General features: G+C 50.7%; 1 protein-coding gene and 1 long non-coding RNA gene across 4 annotated transcripts in view; one reads left to right on the top strand and one right to left on the bottom strand.

Annotated features, from left to right (window-relative positions):
- Positions 1 to 21,024, top strand: part of NETO2 (neuropilin and tolloid like 2) — a 47,508-nt gene that overhangs the window by 9,441 nt on the left and 17,043 nt on the right. Inside the window, exons 2-7 of one of the 3 annotated variants that reach the window (XM_066243660.1) lie at positions 5,691 to 5,747; positions 9,451 to 9,591; positions 10,581 to 10,829; positions 15,072 to 15,095; positions 15,199 to 15,326; positions 18,870 to 19,098. In XM_066243660.1, coding sequence (XP_066099757.1) covers positions 5,691 to 5,747; positions 9,451 to 9,591; positions 10,581 to 10,829; positions 15,072 to 15,095; positions 15,199 to 15,326; positions 18,870 to 19,098 — 828 coding nt within the window. Of the gene's footprint in view, positions 1 to 5,690; positions 5,748 to 9,450; positions 9,592 to 10,580; positions 10,830 to 15,071; positions 15,117 to 15,198; positions 15,327 to 18,869; positions 19,099 to 21,024 lie in introns of all 3 variants that reach the window. The other 2 variants (XM_066243661.1, XM_066243659.1) reach the window with 2 other exon arrangements.
- On the bottom strand, positions 599 to 7,905 carry LOC136313369 (uncharacterized). The gene is made up of 4 exons (XR_010727133.1): positions 7,671 to 7,905; positions 1,250 to 1,970; positions 967 to 1,108; positions 599 to 780 (listed from the first exon to the last, which is right to left on the bottom strand). It is a non-coding gene; the product is annotated as an uncharacterized lncRNA (long non-coding RNA).

Below are 21,024 nucleotides of genomic sequence, written 5' to 3'. Positions count from 1 at the left end.
GTAAAGGGAAGAGGATGGTCTGAGCCCTTTCTTTTATTATTATTTTTTCTTTATTATTTTTTTTGTGTGTTTTTCTGAAGCCAGAAACGGGGAGAGACAGACAGACTCCCGCATGCGCCCGAAAGGGATCCACCCGGCACGCCCACCAGGGGGCGATGCTCTGCCCCTCCGGGGCGTCGCTCTGCCGTGACCAGAGCCACTCTAGCGCCTGGGGCAGAGGCCATAGAGCCATCCTCAGCGCCCGGGCCATCTTTGCTCCAGTGGAACCTCGGCTGCGGGAGGGGAAGAGAGAGACAGAGAGAAAGGAGAGGGGGAGGGGTGGAGAAGCAGATGGGCGCTTCTCCTGTGTGCCCTGGCCGGGAATCGAACCCGGGACTTCTGCACACCAGGCCGACGCTCTACCACTGAACCAACCAGCCAGGGCCTGAGCCCTTTCTTCCTTCTGCGTTCTCTGCTGACTGACAGTGGCTGTGACGAAGCAGGAATGGAAGGCACTCGTCATCCACATTGGTCCAGACCTCGGAAATGAAAGCCATACACCCCTGACTCCTGATCTCCACGGTTTGCCGTGACAGAGAGAGAGACTCTTGTCTTGTTTAACCATTAGTTCAGGTTGACCTCGTGCTCACGCCCGACACTCGCAGCAGAACCGCAGGAGTGTGCGAGCTCAGTGGAGGAGGCGGAACCAGACAGAGGGCCGGTGAGACGTCACAGGAGGGAAGTCCGAGCTGTCACGTAAAACACACCCGGAAAGATTCCCTCGAGGAGGCGGGCTTTACACTGTGGGAAGGAGATTTTGTCAACGCAAAGGGAGTCCCGTGGCAGTGCAGGTGTTCGGGGACAGGAAGTATCGGTGGGGACATTATAAGAATAGACATCAGGACATTATTCACCGGATTAATTCACCGGATTAATTAATTATTCACCGGTCAAAACCAGATTGACCCACTCTGCCCACCCTCTTACCTGCCCCATCCATCTTGGCCACAATTTGCCTTTTCTGTCACCGGCGGAGAAACTGGGAAGCCTCCAGGATGCTGTCCTTGTCCCCTGCGGTGATCTCCAGGGTGTGGCCCCAGGGCCAGCAGCTTCAGTGTCACTAGGGCACCTGTTCAAATGCAGGCTGTCCAGCCCTAGCCCCCACCTACCCGGGCAGGACCCGGAAGCACCCCACCACCACCACCACCACCACCTGTGTCTACTCGCCCTGCGGCAGTTACGACACAGGCTGACGTCACGTAAAACTCACCCAGAGCCAGTGGCTCCCTTCCCGGACCTGGATGGAGACCTGCTGGGAGGGACTTGTGTACGTTTTGAAGACTCGATACACAGCCTGGTGGCAGAGTGTGTCAGTCCCTGTGTCCTGACCAACACCGGGCTGGGACAGAAGACTTTAGAAGCAGGCTCCACACCGGCACTTCTTGTACTAACTAATCCCAGTGTTCATCCTAAAGGAGTTTGTTTTAATATATACATCAGCCTGACTCTAACAAGCGATTTAGACAGAGATCTGTTGACCCAACTTGAAGGAAACTGTGTTTATTATGATAAGGAATTAGGATGATGAATCGTCACAGCTCTCTCCTTAATTGTCAGGCACTTTTGCCCAAATTCATTATCTGTCATCTTCATATTCCGTGGTTCAGCTGCAAATAGTTTTTATAAACTTGGGGAGCGGGATTGTGAGCAGCCCCCTCTGCATAACGTAGGAAAGAAATAGAGGTTTATGTGGTCCTGTAACTTTTATTTTTACGATGATTGGTCTGCCTTAGTTGGGTATTCTGTGCAGGTTTCATAAATCAGGTATTTTACACAACCAACACTTTACCGGTCGTTACGGAGTATCGCTTTCCAGGCTCGGTCCATCTTTCTGCCGCGGTCTCACCGTGTTCCCCTGGTCGCCGCCTGTTGACATGTTCCTCGTCCTGTCCGCCTGGCTTTGTGCTGCTTGCTTGTAGACTGAATTATACCTGTGGAAACCAGTAAATTGTCGTGCCTGTGGTTCGGGAGGGAAGTTACACTGAGCACACGGCTGTGACCAGTTTTTGTACGCCCTCTAACAAGAGAAATTGATACAAACGGATGGTCAGAGATCTAATATTTTCTCTGGGGTTTTCTTCTTGATTATAAATCTTCTGGGTTTTTTTTAATATATATATATATAGATAGATAGATAGATAGATAGATAGATAGATAGATAGATAGATAGATAGATTTGTATGTCAAGATTCCACTCCTCTGACTCTGACCCAGTGCCAAGATGTGAGGAGTGTGAAGGAAGGATTGTTCCCACAGAGCGTGAGATCGTCCACACGACTAGAAAGCAGAGGAAGGAGACGGGGAAGTTAAAGTTGTTGAGGGAAGACGAGGAGGAGACAGAAGTCTGCGAGGATACAGGAAACCAGAGACAGGAGGTCAGCTAATGAGACGCTGAGATGTAAACAGCTGAGTGACCAGAGCTGTCTCTGTACGTTGGTGACTTTGGGTGGGTAGATACCCAGTCCGCACTTTTGAGTGAATCATGGCGTGACCATCATCTGTCTCTTGATGAGAGCTGCCTCTTCAGTGCTCCGCCCCTCCCCTCACACCCTGTCCGTCACCCATTTCATTAGACTCCGCCTCTGAATCATGTTAGCACTCTGTCCGGTTGCACCACCACTGCCCTGCCTCCAGACCACGTCACCTCTGCTTCCCCGATGACCTCTTCCCTTCTCCTTTGCTGTGTAGACTCCACCCAGCTGCTGGATGATTGGTCTGAAACAAGGGTGTGATCATGTCACTCTAGTTTAAAAACCCACAGTGGCTTCTCAGGGTAGTCAAAAGTCCGAAACTCGCTTCAACCTGGCACGCTGAGGCCGCCGGTTCAAAACCCTGGGCTTGGCCTGACCAGCGGTGGCGCAGTGGATGGAGCCTCGACCTGGAACGCTGAGGTCACTGGTTTGAAACCCTGGGCTTGCCTGGTCGGGGCACGTATGGGGGTGATGCTTCCTGCTCTTCCCCCTTTCTCTTTCTCTCTCTTTCTCTCTCTCTCTCTCCTCTCTAAAATGAATAAAAATTTAATAAAAAAATTGAAAACAAACAAAAAAACAAACCCTGGGCTTGTCCGGTCAAGGCACATATGAGAAGCAACTACTATGAGTTGATGCTTCTTGATCTCCCCCCTCTTCTCTCTCTCTCTCTCTCTCCCTCTCTCCTCTCAAATCAGTAAATAAAAACATTTGAATTCTAACTTGGCGTTCCGCCCTCTCCGCCAGATCTGGCCGACTGTCCCTCGCTGGGCACACCGTGGCCACCGTGCTGAGGGCAGTGCCATTCGCCCTCTCTGTCAGATCTGGCCGACTGTCCCTCGCTGGGCACACCGTGGCCACTGTGCTGAGGGCAGTGCCATTCGCCCTGTCAGATCTGGCCGACTGTCCCTCGCTGGGCACACCGTGGCCACTGTGCTGAGGGCAGTGCCATTCGCCCTGTCAGATCTGGCCAACGGTCCCTCGCTGGGCACACCGTGGCCGCTGTGCTGAGGGCAGTGCCCACTCCTCTGTCAGATCTGGCCGACTGTCCCTCGCTGGGGCACACCATGGCCGCCATGCTGAGGGCAGTGCCATTCAGCCCTCTGTCAGATCTGGCCGACTGTCCCTCGCTGGGCACACCGTGGCCGCATGCTGAGGGCAGTGCCCACTCCTCCGTCAGATCTGGCCGACTATCCCTCGCTGGGGCACACCGTGGCCACCGTGCTGAGGGCAGTGCCCACTCCTCTGTCAGATCTGGCCGACTGTCCCTCACTGGGCACACCGTGGCCGCCGTGCTGAGGACAGTGCCCACTCCTCCGTCAGATCTGGCCGACTGTCCCTCGCTGGGCACACCTTGGCCGCCATGCCAAGGGCAGTGCCCACTCCTCCGTCAGATCTGGCCGACTGTCCCTCGCTGGTCACACTGTGGCCGCCGTGCTGAGGGCAGTGCCCACTCCTCCAGCAGAGAGGTGCTCTAGCCTCTGCATTTTGGTCCGGGCTGTTTTTGTTCTCTCTCTCCTGGATCGATGTCCTGTGAGATCCAACCCGACGATCCCTTCTTTTCCTGAACTTGCCCTCCCTCCCGTCCTCTCGGCTGCAGAGGAGTGGGTGGTCCCCTCCCCTGCTTCCGCTGCACGTGCTGTGTGACCCGGTCAGCTCCTCTTCCCCTCGCCTGGACCCCGTCTCTCACAGCGGTGGCTTGGCTCCTTAAGGGTGGCCGCTCGTCCTGGTGGCTGTCTGTCCTTCCTCAGCAGCGTGCCTCGCACACAGAGTGCCGCCTGCACCACCTCCTGGATCTTCGCACAACCCCGTGAGGTTGGTGCCGTGGCACAGCACCCCCCGCTTGCGAATGAAGAAGTCCGAGCTCGAAGGCTGCCCGGCTGGTGCGTGGCAGACCCTCGAGCGCCAGCCTAGCCCACCTGACTCCTGCAGTCCGCCCTCTCCGCCGCTTGGCTGACCTCTCCCCGCCACGCCGTCCGCCCTCGTGACCCGCACTGCCGTGGGTTCTCTGTGACTGCTGATCGACTGAATGAGTCCTGAAATCTCCAGTCCGCACAGGACGGTGGGGCAGGCGGGTCGCGGGCAGCTGCTGAAAGGGATCGTGAAAGACACCGGCACGCCATTCATAAAAATAAGACGTGGAAAAGAATCCTCATAACGTAAAATGATCCATTAACGGTTGATGGGGGTCTCAGAAATGTTCGACTTGGAAAAAAAAACAAGGGAGAGAGAAAGAGGGCTCTATTTTCTCTAAACGCGCCAGCTTCTGTAACACAGGACTCGATATGGCCGGCTCGGCTCTCGAATGCCTTGGATTGATTTCTGGGAGACAGCTGCCCCCTTACTCCTGTCTTTATTATGAATGTTCTCAGAAGTCCGATCATCTAATTGAATTCTTACCGGCATTGATAGATCGCAGAGCTAGCCTTCATGCGTGTAAACTCCTTGAGATGGAGTACAGTACAGAAAGGAACCATTAGGGGTCAGCAGAATTTGTTGTTAAAAAAAAAAAAAAAAGGTAGGTGTGCATTCTTTTATTCCATCGTAAATGGAAAAATGCTTGAAATGCCGTGTATTCTCAGGCTTGCGTAAATGAGGACCATGTCAATTATGTGTTTTCCAGGTTTGTCTTAAATGTCAAGAACATAATATAGCAGTTAAGCCTTAAAAATCTTGAGAGTGAATGTTAGTGAGGAAGAGTGGTTTTAGTTCTTTTTTTATTTTTTATCATCTGATTTTTCTTATAAACTGAGTAACATGTCACATAGATTCGACTTTGTATTTTTCTGAAGTGAGAAGTGGGGGGAGGCAGACAGACAGACTCCCGCATGCGCCTGACCAGGATCCACCCGGCATGCCCACCAGGGGGTGATGCTCTGCCCATCTGGGGCGTCGCTCTGTTGCAACCGGAGCCATTCTAGCGCCTGAGGCAGAGGCCATGGAGCCATCCTCAGTGCCCGGGCCAACTTTGCTCCAGTGGAGCCTCGGCTGCGGGAGGGGAAGAGAGAGACAAGGGGAAGGAGAAGGGGAGGGGTCGAGGAGCAGATGGGCACTTCTCCTGTGTGCCATGGCCGGGAATTGAACCTGGGACTTACACACAGCAGGCTGACACTCTACTGCTGAGCCAACCAGCCAGGGCCATAGATTCGAGGTTTTAACTTCTCTTCTCTGTTATTCCTCCAGTGTTGTTAGTAACCGTGCTGGTGGTGGAGGGCATCGCTGTGGCCCAGAAGACCCAAGGTGAGTGCTTACGGCGATCCCTGACGCTTTCAGGATACTGGGGCAGCTTATCCAAACAGGTGGCAGCTTTTGAGGACCATCTCTGTCCTCCCTCTGGGGTCTTCCAGTGACCGAAGGCTTTCTGTCACACTGCCAGCCCCACCTCCCCGTTCCGTTGCAGCAAACGAGAGGGAACTGTCGGATGTGTAGAGTCTTGCCCTGAGCGAGGCTAAACGTGGGCACCCCGAGGAGCTCCTGAGCGCGCTGTGGGCTCTGTCCAGAAGTCAGACGGGGCTCCTGAGCGTGCTGTGGGCTCTGTCCAGAAGTCAGACGGGGCTCCTGAGCGTGCTGTGGGCTCTGTCCAGAAGTCAGACGGGGCTCCTGAGCGCGCTGTGGGCTCTGTCCAGAAGTCAGACGGGGCTCCTGAGCGCGCTGTGGGCTCTGTCCAGAAGTCAGACGGGGCTCCTGAGCGCGCTGTGGGCTCTGTCCAGAAGTCAGACGGGGCTCCTGAGCGCGCTGTGGGCTCTGTCCAGAAGTCAGACGGGGTTCATGCTTTGTCTCTGAGCAAAAACAAAAAATCCATTGCTCCACAGCAGACAGGTGACGGCACATTGATCTTATTCAGGGCCCTTCGGACCACCCCCTGCTGTCCCTGGTGACCAAAGAGGGTGAGCAAGTGTGGCATTTCAACGAGATTTCCACGTCAGAGTCTAGTTCCTTTCTTCTACAACCTGGTTTATGTTTAATTTTATTGCGTTACACATGCACACGACAAGAATCCCAGCATTCTAGAAGGTCAGTTAGGGAAGCTCAGGGCCCCATCCTGCCCCCCCCCCCACCGCCCTGTTCAGCTCCACGGTGTTCCCCTGCTTATCCCCAAATAGCGTGCTTTCTGTCTGTTCCTTTAACTACTTCAGTGTGAGGTTTTCCGTAGTGACTTCCCAGGGGCGGCGGGGATGAGGGAGTAGCGCTCCTGGCCCCCTCCCTGCCGGTGCCCCTCCCCTCCACCCCCGCCAGCCCTCATGGGGACGTATGGATTTCTTCACCCCGGTTCCCCGTGGTCACACCCTGCTCCTGGCCACATCAGTGCTCGGGATTCCTTTCTTGAGGACAGACAGTGAGTGTTTCCAACGTGAGCGTTGTCTTTCGGGTTAGGGAGCGCTTTCCCTTTTCTCTGCGCTGGCGGAGGCAGCGGCGGGTGTGTGAGCCGCGGGCGGTCCTCACGTGAGCGGCCCGGGATGTGGTCCAGTGACCTGCTATTTATACTCCCAGGCAGCGGGCCAGATCGGGCCCTGGGCCACGGTGTGCCACCCTCTGTGCTGGACCTTCCACTAATTCTTCCGCTCCTTCTGCCCGTAGGAGCTGTCTCTTCTTTTCTACTTTCCGGGTTTTGTTTCTGACTGTTTCTTTTTTTTTTTTTTTTTTTTTCATTTTTTTCTGAAGCTAGAAACAGGGAGAGACAGTCAGACAGACTCCCGCATGCGCCCGACCGGGATCCACCCGGCACGCCCACCAGGGGCGACGCTCTGCCCACCAGGGGGCGATGCTCTGCCCATCCTGGGGGTCGCCATGTTGCGACCAGAGCCACTCTAGCACCTGGGGCAGAGGCCAAGGAGCCATCCCCAGCGCCTGGGCCATCTTTGCTCCAATGGAGCCTTAGCTGCAGGAGGGGAAGAGAGAGACAGAGAGGAAAGTGCGGCGGAGGGGTGGAGAAGCAAATGGGTGCTTCTCCTGTGTGCCCTGGCCGGGAATCGAACCCGGGTCCTCCGCACGCTAGGCCGACGCTCTACCGCTGAGCCAACCGGCCAGGGCCTGTTTCTGACTGTTTCTTAAGCGCCCTGTGTCGTTACTCTTGTGCTGTGGTGTACTCGGACTTCCTCTGAGGAGCCGGAGAGTTCTGTTTCGTTGGCTGTTACTGTTACTTTATCACCATGTTTTTCTTACCTGACCTTTGTTTCCTCAGAGTTGCTGTCTTTGATTTGTTTATAATCAGATTTTCTCGTTAGAGGCTTCCTTCGCATGTCTGGTGACCTTCAGCTGTCTGCAGATGCTTCGGGAGGAGCAATCTGCCCTGGCTGCGGGGGCAGGGGGGGTGCTTGCTGCACAATGCCCAGTGACCAACTCTGGGGAGCCGGCCCCCCAGGCCGCATCGCTGGGACTCTCCCTTCGGGCTCCTGGAGTCGCCAGAGAACTTTCCGTTTCCTGCTGGGAGACTGTGCCTCTCTGACCGGGAGACCTGGGGCAGCTGGAGGGTGGGGTTAGACAGGGAGGGCCCTGCCGTGCGTCAGCCCTGTCCTCCTGTCCCTGTCTGCAGGTTAGCATTGTCGCCCGCAGTTATGATTGGTGTCCTCTCACCCGGTAACCCTGTTCTGTCCCCTCCAAACAGAGCATCGCATTTCTGACGCGGTGACAGAGCGGCAGTGACAAGGACTTGCGGAGTCGGGGAGGGCGTTGGGGCTGAGGTGGACTCTGAATAGACCTCTGCCCGAGCCTGGTGTTCCCAGGAAGCCCCAATTCTCCACCGTCACCCCCACCCTCTCCCCACCTCCAGACACCGTACGGTGGGATGTCACTGTGGCATTGGCACCGCGGGCTGTTACTCACTGCCTCTTTGTTATCAGAAGTTTATATGTCCATAAAAAAAAAATTTTAAGCCTGACCGGGCGATGGCGCAGTGGATAGAGCGTCGGACTGGGATGCAGAGGACCCAGGTTCGAGACCCCGAGGTCGCCAGCTTGAGCGCTGGCTCATCTGGTTTGAGCAAAAAGCCCACCAGCTTGAACCCAAGGTCGCTGGCTCGAGCAAGGGGTCACTTGGTCTGCTGAAGGCCCGTGGTCAAGGCACGTATGAGAAAGCAATCAATGAACAATTAAGATGTTGCAACGCGCAACGAAAAACTAATGATTGATGCTTCTCATCTCTCCGTTCCTGTCTGTCTGTCCCTGTCTATCCCTCTCTCTGACACTCTCTCTTCTCTGTAAAATAAAATAAAATAAAAAAATAAAAAATGAAAACACAAAAAACCCTTGCTTGACCTGTGGTGGCGCAGTGGATAGAGCGTGGACCTGGAACGCTGAGGGCCCGGTCGGAATCCCTGGGCTTGCCCGGTCCAAGCACAGACGACAGCCAGTCAATGAACAACGAAAGAGAAGCAGCTAGGAGTTGCTACTTCTTGCTCCCCTTGCTCCTCCTCTTTCTGTAAAATCAAGAAATTAAAAAAAAAAAAAACACCACCTTTATGTTGTTTGAGTGAACATTGAGGACAGAGTGCAACCTCACTGTGCGCATCCAATCTACAATTTTTAAAACCCCTTTGTAACCTTTGGATCTTATTGGGCTTTGTGTTAAACTACACGGAGAGGTGCCATCCCAGAGATGAACTCCTGGGATCCTGTTAATTTCACATCAGAACCGGATCTTACTGTTCTGCTGGTTGTCGGGTTCTCCCACATGGGTCTGCCCTCGTCTAGAACCCCAGCCTTTACCCCCCCCTCCCGCCGTCTGCCTGGCGGATGTGCCCCCCCCCACGGCAGGTGCCTCTGAAGGCGCGCTGCAGTCCCCCTTCCTTTCCCTCCTGCTGTCGTCCGTCTGCTGGGCCACGGCCGCGCTGGTCCCCACAGAGGCGTATACACACACGTATAGCCGAGGGAGCAGTTGTTCGGGGCGTGGTGGCGGAGCAAGAAGAACGCTGTGACCCGTATTTCAACCCGCTGTCTCCCCTCAGATGGACAGAATGTCGGAATCAAGCACCTCCCTGTCACCCAGTGTGGCATTTGGGTTCGAACCAGCAACGGGGGTCATTTTGCTTCACCTAATTATCCGGACTCGTATCCGCCCAACAAGGAGTGTGTCTACATTTTGGAAGGTATTTGACTAATTTCTTTGATTCAGTGAATTTTTAGTTGGTTGTAAAAAAAAAAACAAAAAAAACCCCTAAACTAAACTCTTTGGTAAAATGCCCTTTTTAAAACAATTTGGACAAAATTAAATGTGTGTTTGCATGAAGCTCTGGTAATTATAGATATTTCTGAATAACAGAACACATTAACAAGATAATAGTTGAGCCTAACCAGGTGGTGGTACAGTGGGTAGAGCGTTGCCCTTGGATGCTGAGGACCCAGGTTCGAGACCCCAGGATCGCCGGCTTGAGCATGGGATCATACACATGACCCAGTGGTCTCTGGCTTGAGCCCAAGGTCACTGGCTTGAGCAAGGGGTCACTGGCTCGGCTGTAGCTCCCAGTCAAGGCACATAAGAGAAAGCAATCAGTGAGCAACTAAGGTGCCGCAACGAAGAATTGATGCTTCTCATCTTTCTCCCTTCCTGTCTGTCCCTGTCTGTCCCTCTCTCTATCTCTATCTCTCTCACACACACAAAGATAATAGTTGAAATAGGAATTTTGAATCTTCTAAGATATAGTTCAATTAGATGCACCAGTCTGTATGAGAAATTTTTGAGAAGAAACTTAAACTAACCAGCATCTGTTACTATGCATTATGCAAATCCACGTCCACAGTTACATGGTGGCTCCTTTGATTTCTTCCGTTATTCTGTTCATCGTGGTTCATTGTACCGCAGACCTGGCATTCGCTTCTTGACTCTAATCAATTGAACTCATTTCACTAATTTCTTAAGTAGCATAGGCCAGAGGGAAAGATGACTATGGTTTCCCCAGAGTCGCATAATAACAAGTGTAAGATAAAAACATTTTTTATGAATTGTATGTCCATCGCTCTTGTCACGAGCTCCCCGCTTGGACGCCATAGCAGCCACGGCCGCTTTTCTCCCCCTTGTGAGGACGGTCACGCTCTTCCTTGTGCCTGTCGCCCTGATCCGCCCCCTCTTACCTTCCAGCCGCCCCGCGTCAGAGAATAGAGCTGGCCTTCGACGAACACTTTTACATAGAACCATCGTTTGAATGTCGCTTTGATCACCTGGAAATCCGCGACGGGCCGTTCGGCTTCTCGCCGCTCATCGATAGGTTCTGTGGCGTGAAGAGCCCCCCGCTGATCAGATCCACAGGGAGGTTCATGTGGATCAAGTTCAGTTCTGACGAAGAGCTCGAAGGGATGGGATTCCGCGCCAAGTACTCGTTTATTCCAGGTGATGGGGACAATCTTCTCGCCGAGCAGGCCTCAGGGCAGAGGATTGGCGGTGTGGTGGAGCTAGGGCTGGACCGGCCGAGCCTGGTCCACTGGGCAAGCACACAAACCCCCAGGGAAACAAAGCGTTCAGGTTGCTGCTCTGCCTCCTAAGAGCTTAGAAAGTAACAAGGTGGCAACGCGACACAGTGTAACAAGTGTGCCTGCGGTCCTTTGCCTCCCATCAGAGGGTTTTATGTATCCACTCACTTTGTTCCTTTTATGTACATAGGGGTAATATGTCGCATCTTAGCCTGAACAGCTTAGTCAACTTTTTTTTCCCTACCACTAAACACATTATGGAAATTTTTTTAAGTGTTGCTTTGTTGTTTAGATTCTCAATGCCAAAGGCTAACGTCTTCAAAAGTTAAAATTTCCCTGATAGACTTTATCAGCAGATTTCTCTGCACAGCACTTGCATGTGTCTGTTTAGAGGAGCTTTATTTGTAATTGTTGAAACTTGGAAGCAACCGAGATACGGCCTTCGGGAGAACAGATAAACAGCCTGTGGCCCATCCAGACAGTGGAATGTTGGCGTTAGACTTCCCTTTGTTAGATCGATTGTAGGTTTGCAGCCAAACTGAGCACAAAGCACAGAGTTACCATATACCTTCCTCACGCCCCCCCACCCACACACCCGTTCCAAAATCAACATCCCCCGTGGATGATACATTAGTTACAGTCGATGAACCTCTGTTGACACATCATTTTCACCCAAAGTCCGTGGTTTGCAGTCGGGGCCACTCTTGGCGTTGTACGCACCGCTTGTCCACACTGCATTAGGACACGCCGTACTTCCGCTGCCCTGACCACCCCCTTTGCTCACCTGGCAATGGCTGGTCTTTCTACTGTCACCATAGCTTTGCCTCCTCCAGAAAGACATGGAGTTGGAACTGCACAGTGGGTGGTAGCCTTTCACACGGGTTTCTTCCGCTTAGTAACATACATTTAATGTTCTTCCGTATTTTTTCACGGCTTAAAACTCATTCCTTTTTAACACTGAAGAATAATTCCATCTTCCCGATGGACGACAGCTTGTTTCTCCATTCTACTAAAGGACACCCTCGTTGCTTTCTGAGTGTTTACAATTATGAGTAAACCTTCTGTAGACATCTCTAGTCAGGCTTTTGTGTGGAGAGGCTTGTAACATTTGGGTAAATAACCAAGAAGCACAGTTCCTGGATCATAGTAAAACTGTGCGCGTGCGCGTGCGTGTGTGTTTGGTGGCGATGGCTACACAACATTGTGAATATACTTAATTCCACTAAACTGTACACTTGAAAATATAAAAGGCTAAGCATTATATATACTTTTACTACAATAAATATAAATTTTAAAATAAAATTACAAACTGGCGCCCACCCCCCAAAAAAAATTTTTAATTGGAAGATTTAGGCAAGACCTCTGCATACCACACCACCAGAGTGAAAACCCAGCCTGTCTAACACGTCTCCAAATCTTTCATTACACTGTAAAACCTATTTTAATGCAGTCACGGGTGCTCGATTCTTGTTAAAGTTGTTTTTCATTCCAGATCCTTTATCATGGTTATTAAATTACATATTTAAAAAAAGGGGGAGAGAGAAATTTTTAGCTTAATTTAGAATACATTCTCAGAGACTGTTCTTTTTTAAATTAATAAACACCAAACCCAGGTGAGGGAGGCAGAGACACTCCGCTCTTTTGCAGATAAATGTCAAAGAGAAATTTAAATTTTAAGCAGCATCAATTTCTTCACAGGTAGACAAGCCTTCTAGGGTATTGTCATCATTGCATTTGTAACTTCCAGAAGTTTCCCAGTTACATACAGGAAGTGGCCCTTTGTGATGGCCTCTGCCTCGACAAATATCACCAGTAGCTTAGAGAACTTCATTTTTAAAAAATACTGACTTCTGCCCTGTCTGGATTGTTCCATAGGTTAGAGCTTCATCCCGAAGTGCAGAGCTGCTGGTTCAATGCCTGGTCAGGGCACATACAGGAACAGATTTCTCACTCTTACTCTCTCTCTCAATCTCTCTCTCTCTCCCCCCTCTTCTCTCTAAAACCAATTTTTAAAAAAGTACTGACTTCTCATCATGTTAGAAGACTTCTTCCAGACTTATCAATTTCTAGGAAAAAACATATTTTATAAATATGATTTTAGCCTGACCAGGTGGTGGCGCAGTGGATAGAGCATCGGACTGGGATGCGGAGGACCCAGGTTCGAGACCCCGAGGTCGCCAGCTTGAGCGCGGACTCATCTGGTTTGAGTAAAGCTCACCAGCCTGGACCCAAGGTCGCTGGCTCGAGCAAGGGGTGACTCGCTCTACTGTAGCCCCGCCCCCCCATCAAGGCACATATGAGAAAGCAATCAGTGAACTGAGGTGCTGCAATGAAGAATTGATGCTTCTCATCTCTCTCCCTTCCTGTCTGTCCCTACTTGTCCCTGTTTCACACACACATACACACACACACACAATATATGTGTGTGTATATATATATATATATATATATGATTTTAAATAACTAGACACAGCCATAACTTAGCTAATGATGCATTGCCTATTTATTTTGATGTGCGTGTGTGTGTGTGTTTTCCCTTTTAGTGGTTAAATTGTGGCATTCTCACCCACGTGGTAGAGTAAGAAGAACTGTGGAGGGCACTGGACTGGAGGAGCCCTGGCTTTTACCGTTAATGTGACCGCAGGAAACCGTCACCTCTCTGATTCATTTTCCTCATTTGTAAAATGGAACATTACCTACTCCTCCCAACACTGCTGCTATTAGCACGGAGTTAAACGTGATGCATGGGGGAAACTCGGAAGCACCGTAAAATGCTGATGTAACGCAAATGGGGCCTGGAAATCCTCGGCACGTTATTATAATTTGGCTGTATTTTAACTAGAAGCCACATAAGGTTGCTGTCATGATACTTACAACAAATAGAGGAAAAGAGCTGCTTTTCTGCAAAATCAGAATCTTCACATACAAAGTTGCCTGATTTTGTTTTTAATATCTAAAAACATGGTTCAGATAATTGAGAGCGCTCTTTTTGATGTCTCTCTAGGTGTTTGCAAAGATCTGATTCATAGATAAGATTTTGTAACATGCCTTTTTGACCCTCAAGTATCAATACTTAATTGATGTAGTTCATAAAAATAACAAACTGACAATTTAATTAAATCGGTTATTTTGGCCTGACCTGTGGTGGCGCAGTGGATAGAGCGTCGACGTGGAACACTGAGGTGGCCGGTTTGAAACCCCAGGTGTGCTGGGTCAAGGCATGTATGAGAAATGACTACTACAAGTTGATGCTTCCCGCTCCTCCCCTCTTTTCTCTCTCTCTCTCTCTCCTTCTCTCTCCTCTGCCTCTGTCTCTCCCTCTCCCCCCTCTCTCTAAAAAATTCAATGAATACAATCTTTTAAAAAATAAAGTAAACCTGTTATTTTGACATAACCCAGCGGTTCTCAGTCTCCTGTGAGCTGCTTCCCAAGGCAAAATACACTGCCTACCACCTGGCATTTTTCTTTCCATCCGTTGGGGAAAAACAGAACATAAAATTCATAAGTTGGACCCTTTTTAAGTGTACAAGTCATTGGCATTAAGGACATTCACAATGTTGGGCAACTAGCACCATCCGTCTCTAAAACATCTTCCAGAATTTCGTCCCAAGCTGAAATCCTGTCCTCATGAAACACTAGCTCCCGTTCCGTTCCCCCAGCCCCTGGGACTTAACTCTCTGAATTGGACCATTCTAGATACTTCATGTGGGTGGAATCGTACAATAGTTGACCTTTAGCATATTTCACTGAGCAAGTATTTCACATTTGATCCACGGGGTAGCAGGTGTTAGAATTTCATTCCTTTTTAAGGTACATAATACTCCAGTGTATTGTTGGGACCACATTTCGTTTATCCACTCCTCTGTGTGTTGTCTCCCTACGGGTATTGACAGAGTCATGAGTTCTCAGGAGGCAAACATAAGTTATTATTTCAGGAGCGATCAAAGGTATTCCGCGTTGCCACTTAAAGACATCGATCCGATCAGTGAGTGTCCAGATATGTTCCTAAGTAACCGGTGATGTCCAGGATACAGCAGAGAGCTTTCTCTTGCATTGTTACCAAATACAGTATTAGATATAACTGAAGAGGTTAACCCTTCAAGGGGCTGACTGTAAAGTATCTCAGAATGCCAGTGACGGTCTTCTTTTCTTTCCGTTACAGATCCAGACTTTACTTACCTCGGAGGTATTTTAAATCCCATCCCAGGTTTAGTATATTACCTCTTTTTCCTCATGGCATTTCCGATCAGTCTCCTTCTCCTTGGAACACACGCATCTGTTCTTTCTAGATTGCCAGTTCGAGCTGTCGGGAGCCGATGGGATCGTGCGGTCTAGCCAGGTGGAGCAGGAGGAGAAGACGAAGGCTGGCCAAGCAGTTGACTGCATATGGACGATTAAAGCCACTCCGAAAGCCAAGGTATAACTGTGGGTCGTGGCACGTCATGGAAGGGTGTAAGACGAGATTTACAGAATGTGCTATTTTGGTTTATGCTGGTAGTTATTGATTGTATAGACAGATATTGCAGCTTTTTTTTTCCCCCTGAGGTTAGGAGTGGGGAGGCAGAGAGACAGACACCCGCATGCGCCCGACCGGGATCCACCCACCATGCCCACCAGGGATCAAGGCAGAGGCCATGGAGCCATCCTCAGTGCCCCGGGGCCAACTTTGCTCCAATGGAGCCTTGGCTGCAGGAGGAGAAGAGACAGAGAGAAAGGAGAGGGGGAAGGGTGGAGAAGCAGATGGGTGCTTCTCCTGTGTGCCCTGGCCAGGAATCAAACCCAGGACTTCCACACCTCCGGGCCGATGCTCTACCACTGAGCCAACTGGCCAGAGCAATATTGCAGCTTCTTAAAAATTTTATTTCATGCCCTGGCTGGGTAGCTCAGTTGGTTAGAGCGTTGTCCCAATACACAGAGGTCATGGGTTTGATCCTCGACCAGGGAACATACAGGACAGATCTATGTACCTGTCTCTCTCTCTCTTTCCCCCTCTCCAAAATTAATAAATTTTTTTTTAATTTACTTCAGTCACATTATTAGGCACCTCCTAAGATCTCAGCATTGTTACCAGTAAATAAGCAACAGTGTACATTTCAGGAGAGTTACATGTACATTAAGGTTCTCATTTTAAGAATCGTAAGGTTTGGCCCTGGCCGGTTGGCTCAGCGGTAGAGCGTCGGCCTGGCGTGCGGGGGACCCGGGTTCAATTCCCAGCCAGGGCACATAGGAGAAGCGCCCATTTGCTTCTCCACCCCTCCCCCTCTCCTTCCTCTCTGTCTCTCTTCCCCTCCCGCAGCAGAGGCTCCATTGGAGCAAAGATGGCCCGGGCGCTGGGGATGGCTCCTTGGCCTCTGCCCCAGGCGCTAGAGTGGCTCTGGTCGCGGCAGAGCATCGCCCCCTGGTGGGCGTGCCGGGTGGATCCCGGTCGGGCGCATGCGGGAGTCTGTCTGACTGTCTCTCCCCGTTTCCAGCTTCAGAAAAATACAAAAAAAAAAAAAAAAATCATTAAAAAAAAAAAAGAATCGTAAGGTTCTTAAAATCTGTGGATTCCTAATTGAGGAACGCTAGAATATGGTCAAAATGATCATAGATTCATTTAAAAAGTTTTATGAGGAGGAGCCTAACCAGGCAGGGGCACAGCAGAAAGAGTGGCCTGGGACGCTGAGGACCCAGGCTCAAAACCTCAAGGTCGCAGGTTAGAGCACAGGTACACCAACTTGACCGCGGGGTCACCGGCTCGAGTGTGGGATCATAGAGATGATCCCATGGATGCTGGCTTGAGCCCAAAGGTTGCTGGCTTGAGCAAAGGGTCACTGGCTCTGCTAGACCACCCCACACACACACACAATCAAGGCACATATGAGAAAGCAATCAATAAACAAGGTGCTGCAATGAAGAATTAATGCTTTTTATTTCTCCTCCTTCCTGTCTGTCTGTCTCTCTATAAATAAGAGTTTTATGAGGAATAAAGTCACAAGAAGTTAAAGCGTCTTGTCAGAGGTCTGGTCACGGCAGTGTCAGAACCGAAACCCCACACACTGGGTCTCGGCTCCATGTTCTCACCCTGCTCTCCCCGGTGGGTCCCAGAGCTTCTGGGAAGTTCCACAGGAAAGAGCGGTTCTAAGGAACTGACAGATTGAGATCGGTTGCCACCTCCTCCTGCGTTTTGCCGCTAGGAATTTTAACCGAGTTAAAATTATATGTAATGTATATATATATATATATATGTAGAAAAGAGAGTGAAGTGGAGAACAGATCTTTAAGAAAATAGGAAAACGCAGTTTGTGTTTAATGGACAGATTAGCAAGCCTGAGATCTACCTGGAAAAAGGGGTAAAAGGTGACAGATTTTAAAAAAAGATAGATAAGCTCCCCCCAAAACAGGAGGAAATTCTTACGGAATAGAAAGGAAGAGAGAGAACTGTAACCCAGAGCAGTAAACCGACAATGGAAATGGAGGTGCAAATGCCCGGTGCTGTTGCGGTGACTGATGACCTGCAGTGGAACCAGCCAGGGCAGGAGTGTGAGGTCAAGAGCCACACGGACACAGAAACAAGAAGGCCTGGGACTCTTGCGACCTTCGTGACATCCCTCACATCCATCTAGAAACCCACACAGAGGGGCTGGTTGCCACCCCCCTGGTAGGTTAGGAAAATCCTTCCGCTAGCACAGGTCGGTAACAAAGGAACTTACCTTTCTGGACTTGGTCTCAGGACCAAGTTAGGGGGAGACGGGGGTCTCCCATAAACCTTTATACCTAGAAACCTGTCTCTGTCCACAGTTTGAGCTGTGAACTTACATTCCGTGCTCAATCCAGGAACCACTTAGCCCCCAGGTTCACAAAAGGGTGCCGGGCACATCAAAGCTTCGAGGCTCCTGACACAAGTACAGACCGAGTGTGACCGTGGAGGCTGCCAGGTTGCCAGAGACGAAGCCCCACACAGCGTGGGCTCACAGGCAAAATCAGGGCACCCCTAAGTGGTACAGCCCCTCGAGGGTGAGAGCAGGCATGACACACCACAAGTGGACTGGACCCCCCTCCGTATCCTCCTACAAGAAGGAATCGGAAAGACGGGAAGGAAAACGAGCAGGTGCACGTCAGAAATAACCAACGAGAACTCCTACCAGAAAAACAGGACAGCGATCGAGACGTAGACCCAGAATGTTCGCTGGGGACAAGAGAGGTGGCGGTGGGCATAGCAGGGTGACTCTTGTTTTCCCTCATCTGTCCGTGACCGCAAGGGTGCTTTTATCAGGACCACACGTACGACACTTGTGCCTCATAGAGCACAGTCTCTTTTTTTTTTTCTTTTTTGAAGCTGGAAATGGGGAGAGACAGACAGACTCCCTCATGCGCCCAACCGGGATCCACCCGGCATGCCCACCAGGGGTGACGCTCTGCCCACCAGGAAGCGATGCTCTGCCCCTCTGGGGCGTCGCTCTGCCACGACCAGAGCCACTCTAGCGCCTGGGGCAGAGGCCAAGGAGCCATCCCCAGCGCCCGGGCCATCTTTGCTCCAATGGAGCCTTGGCTGCGGGAGGGGAAGAGAGAGACAGAGAGGAAGGAGGGGGTGGGGGTGGAGAAGCAAATGGGCGCTTCTCCTGTGTGCTCTGGCCGGGAATCAAACCCGGGTCCCCCGCACGCCCGGCCGACGCTCTACCGCTGAGCCAACCGGCCAGGGCTGAAAGTCTCTTTTTATAGATACAAAACACAGACTTTGAGTTCCTTAAATCTCGGTTCCGGTACTCACCGGAGAAATGGGCCATTCGCCCAGGTTCTTGAACTCCGCCGGCATCAGGCTCTTGAGCCTCGTTTTCCCGCCAGCTGTTGTAACTCGGTTCAGTCTGCCGCTTGGACGTGGACGCCGACGCGGGTAACGGAGCTGGAAGAATTCAAGTCAGTGTATCTTTTTAAAAGCAGTGTTCTTTTTTTTGTTGTTATTGTCGTCTTGATGCCACAGATTTATCTGAGGTTCCTCGATTACCAGATGGAGCACTCCAACGAGTGTAAGAGGAACTTCGTGGCGGTCTACGACGGGAGCAGCTCCATCGAGAACCTCAAGGCCAAGTTCTGCAGCACGGTGGCCAACGACGTCATGCTGAAGACGGGCGTGGGCGTGATCCGGATGTGGGCGGACGAGGGCAGCCGGCTCAGCCGGTTCAGGATGCTCTTCACGTCCTTCGTGGAGCGTGAGTGATGGCCGGCCCTGGCGGGGAGACGGTCTCCGGACGTCCCACTCGGTCACGGGGCTTCAGGAGCGTCCCGCTTTGGGGGGAGACTGCACCCTCACCGGAGGTGGAGGTAACTGAGTCTCAGTTAGTCCCTCCTCTCCGGAACCGGTCGGTCGTGGTGGGGGAAACCGTCTCGTGAATGCGTAAATTGCTACACCGCCGCATTGTCGGGCTGTAAAACGTGGTAGGGGGCAGCAGAGAGAGAGAGTGGAGACTTCTCTTAAGGTTTTCAAACCTAAAATTCACAATCAGTGCTAGCAATGCAGCTTGATAAAAATATGACAAATCTAGCAAACTGTGCTCAGCAAAGATTTAGGTTGGCTGTGTTTTCTTTGTTTGTTTTTAACTTTTTATTTTTAAATAAGGTCAGCTTTTGGGAAGCTGTGAAAATAGGGGAGTTTCCATCAGCCCTTCTGTCACATTCCCCTCATGTTAACATCTTGCAAAAACCATAGCAGGTGTTACCACTGAGGTGATATTACTAACCACTGAGTAGACCTCACTCGGCCGTCACGAGTTGCCCAGGCACGTTCCTTTCTGCACCAGGGCCCCACGTCGCGTGTCGTTGTGATGTCTCTGCTCTCTCCCACCTGTGACGTTTCCTTCATCTTCCATGACCCACTCGCATTTGAAGAAAATTGCCTGGTTATTGTGTCCTTCAGTTTCGGTTTGTCTGATACCATCTCGTGGATGTAATTGAGCTCACGCATTTCCGTCAAGAGCACCACACAGCTTTACCAGGCGGTGGTGCAGTGGATAGAGTGTCGGACTAGGACACAGAGGACCCAGGTTCGAAGCCCCGAGGTCACTAGCTTGGGCACGGGGTCGCTGGCTTGGGCACAGGGTTGCTGGCTTGAGCGTTGGATCATAGATGTGGCCTCATGGTCGTTGGCTTGAGCCCAAGGTCACCGGCTTGAACAGGGGGTCACTCGCTCTGCTGTAGCCCCCTGGTCAAGGCACGTATGAGAAAGCAATCAATGAACAACTAAGGTGCTGCAACGAAGAATTGATGCTTCTCATCTCTCTCCCTTCCTGTCTGTCTGTCCCTCTCTCTGTCTCTGTCACACACACACACACACACACACACACAGAGCACCACAGAAACTCGGGTACCTTTCTCAGTGCTGCACGCCGGCGAGGCACACACACGGATGTGCGACACCTTGCCTTCCATCACCGCCTTACTGGGCTGTCTGCCGGGCTTCTCTGCCAGAAAGTCACGAACCGTTCTCTCCCTGAGTGATAAGTCTCTGTGAGACTGCCAATATCCCTCCCTGGTAATCTTAGCAGCCTTTCGTGGATTCTGCCTGGAGTCATCCTTGCTGTAGTGCCCACCTGAGGGTGGGTTTCCGTGTTCATCCTTCCACACTTCTTAACTATGATTCTTCAGTGAGAAAGAACTGTTCTTATTCCCTCGTTTATTTATTCAGTTATTTATACCAGCATGAACTCCTGGCTACTTATTTTATCCCATTAATATACTTATATATACTTATATATATTAATATATTGTTGTATGTATTTACTTTATATATAATTCACGTATGTTGCATATTCATATATATATATCATGTACTTATATAACATCACATATTTATATGATTATAAATACATAAGTATAGTTACAAAAATAAAAACATGTTTGTATAACATTAACTTATATACTTACATATAATCATTTTAACTATAACTTGTACTTATTAACATACTTTATATGTAAATTGTATTATTCTGTAATACATTATTTTGTTACTCAAAGTCCCAGCTTTGGCCACTGGGACCCCTTCAAGCGGCCTCCTGTATCCTTTCAACATGCCTGTTGTTTTCTCATCTTTTCCTGCCTTCCTGTTAACACGTGGTCTGCCAGGCTCAGCTGGCCTTCTG

This window comes from Saccopteryx bilineata, chromosome 9 (genome assembly GCF_036850765.1).
Source record: "Saccopteryx bilineata isolate mSacBil1 chromosome 9, mSacBil1_pri_phased_curated, whole genome shotgun sequence".
NCBI classification, from domain to species: Eukaryota; Metazoa; Chordata; class Mammalia; order Chiroptera; family Emballonuridae; genus Saccopteryx; species Saccopteryx bilineata.
Note: the sequence above shows the minus strand (reverse complement) of the source record. Positions and strands in the feature narration are given on the sequence as shown.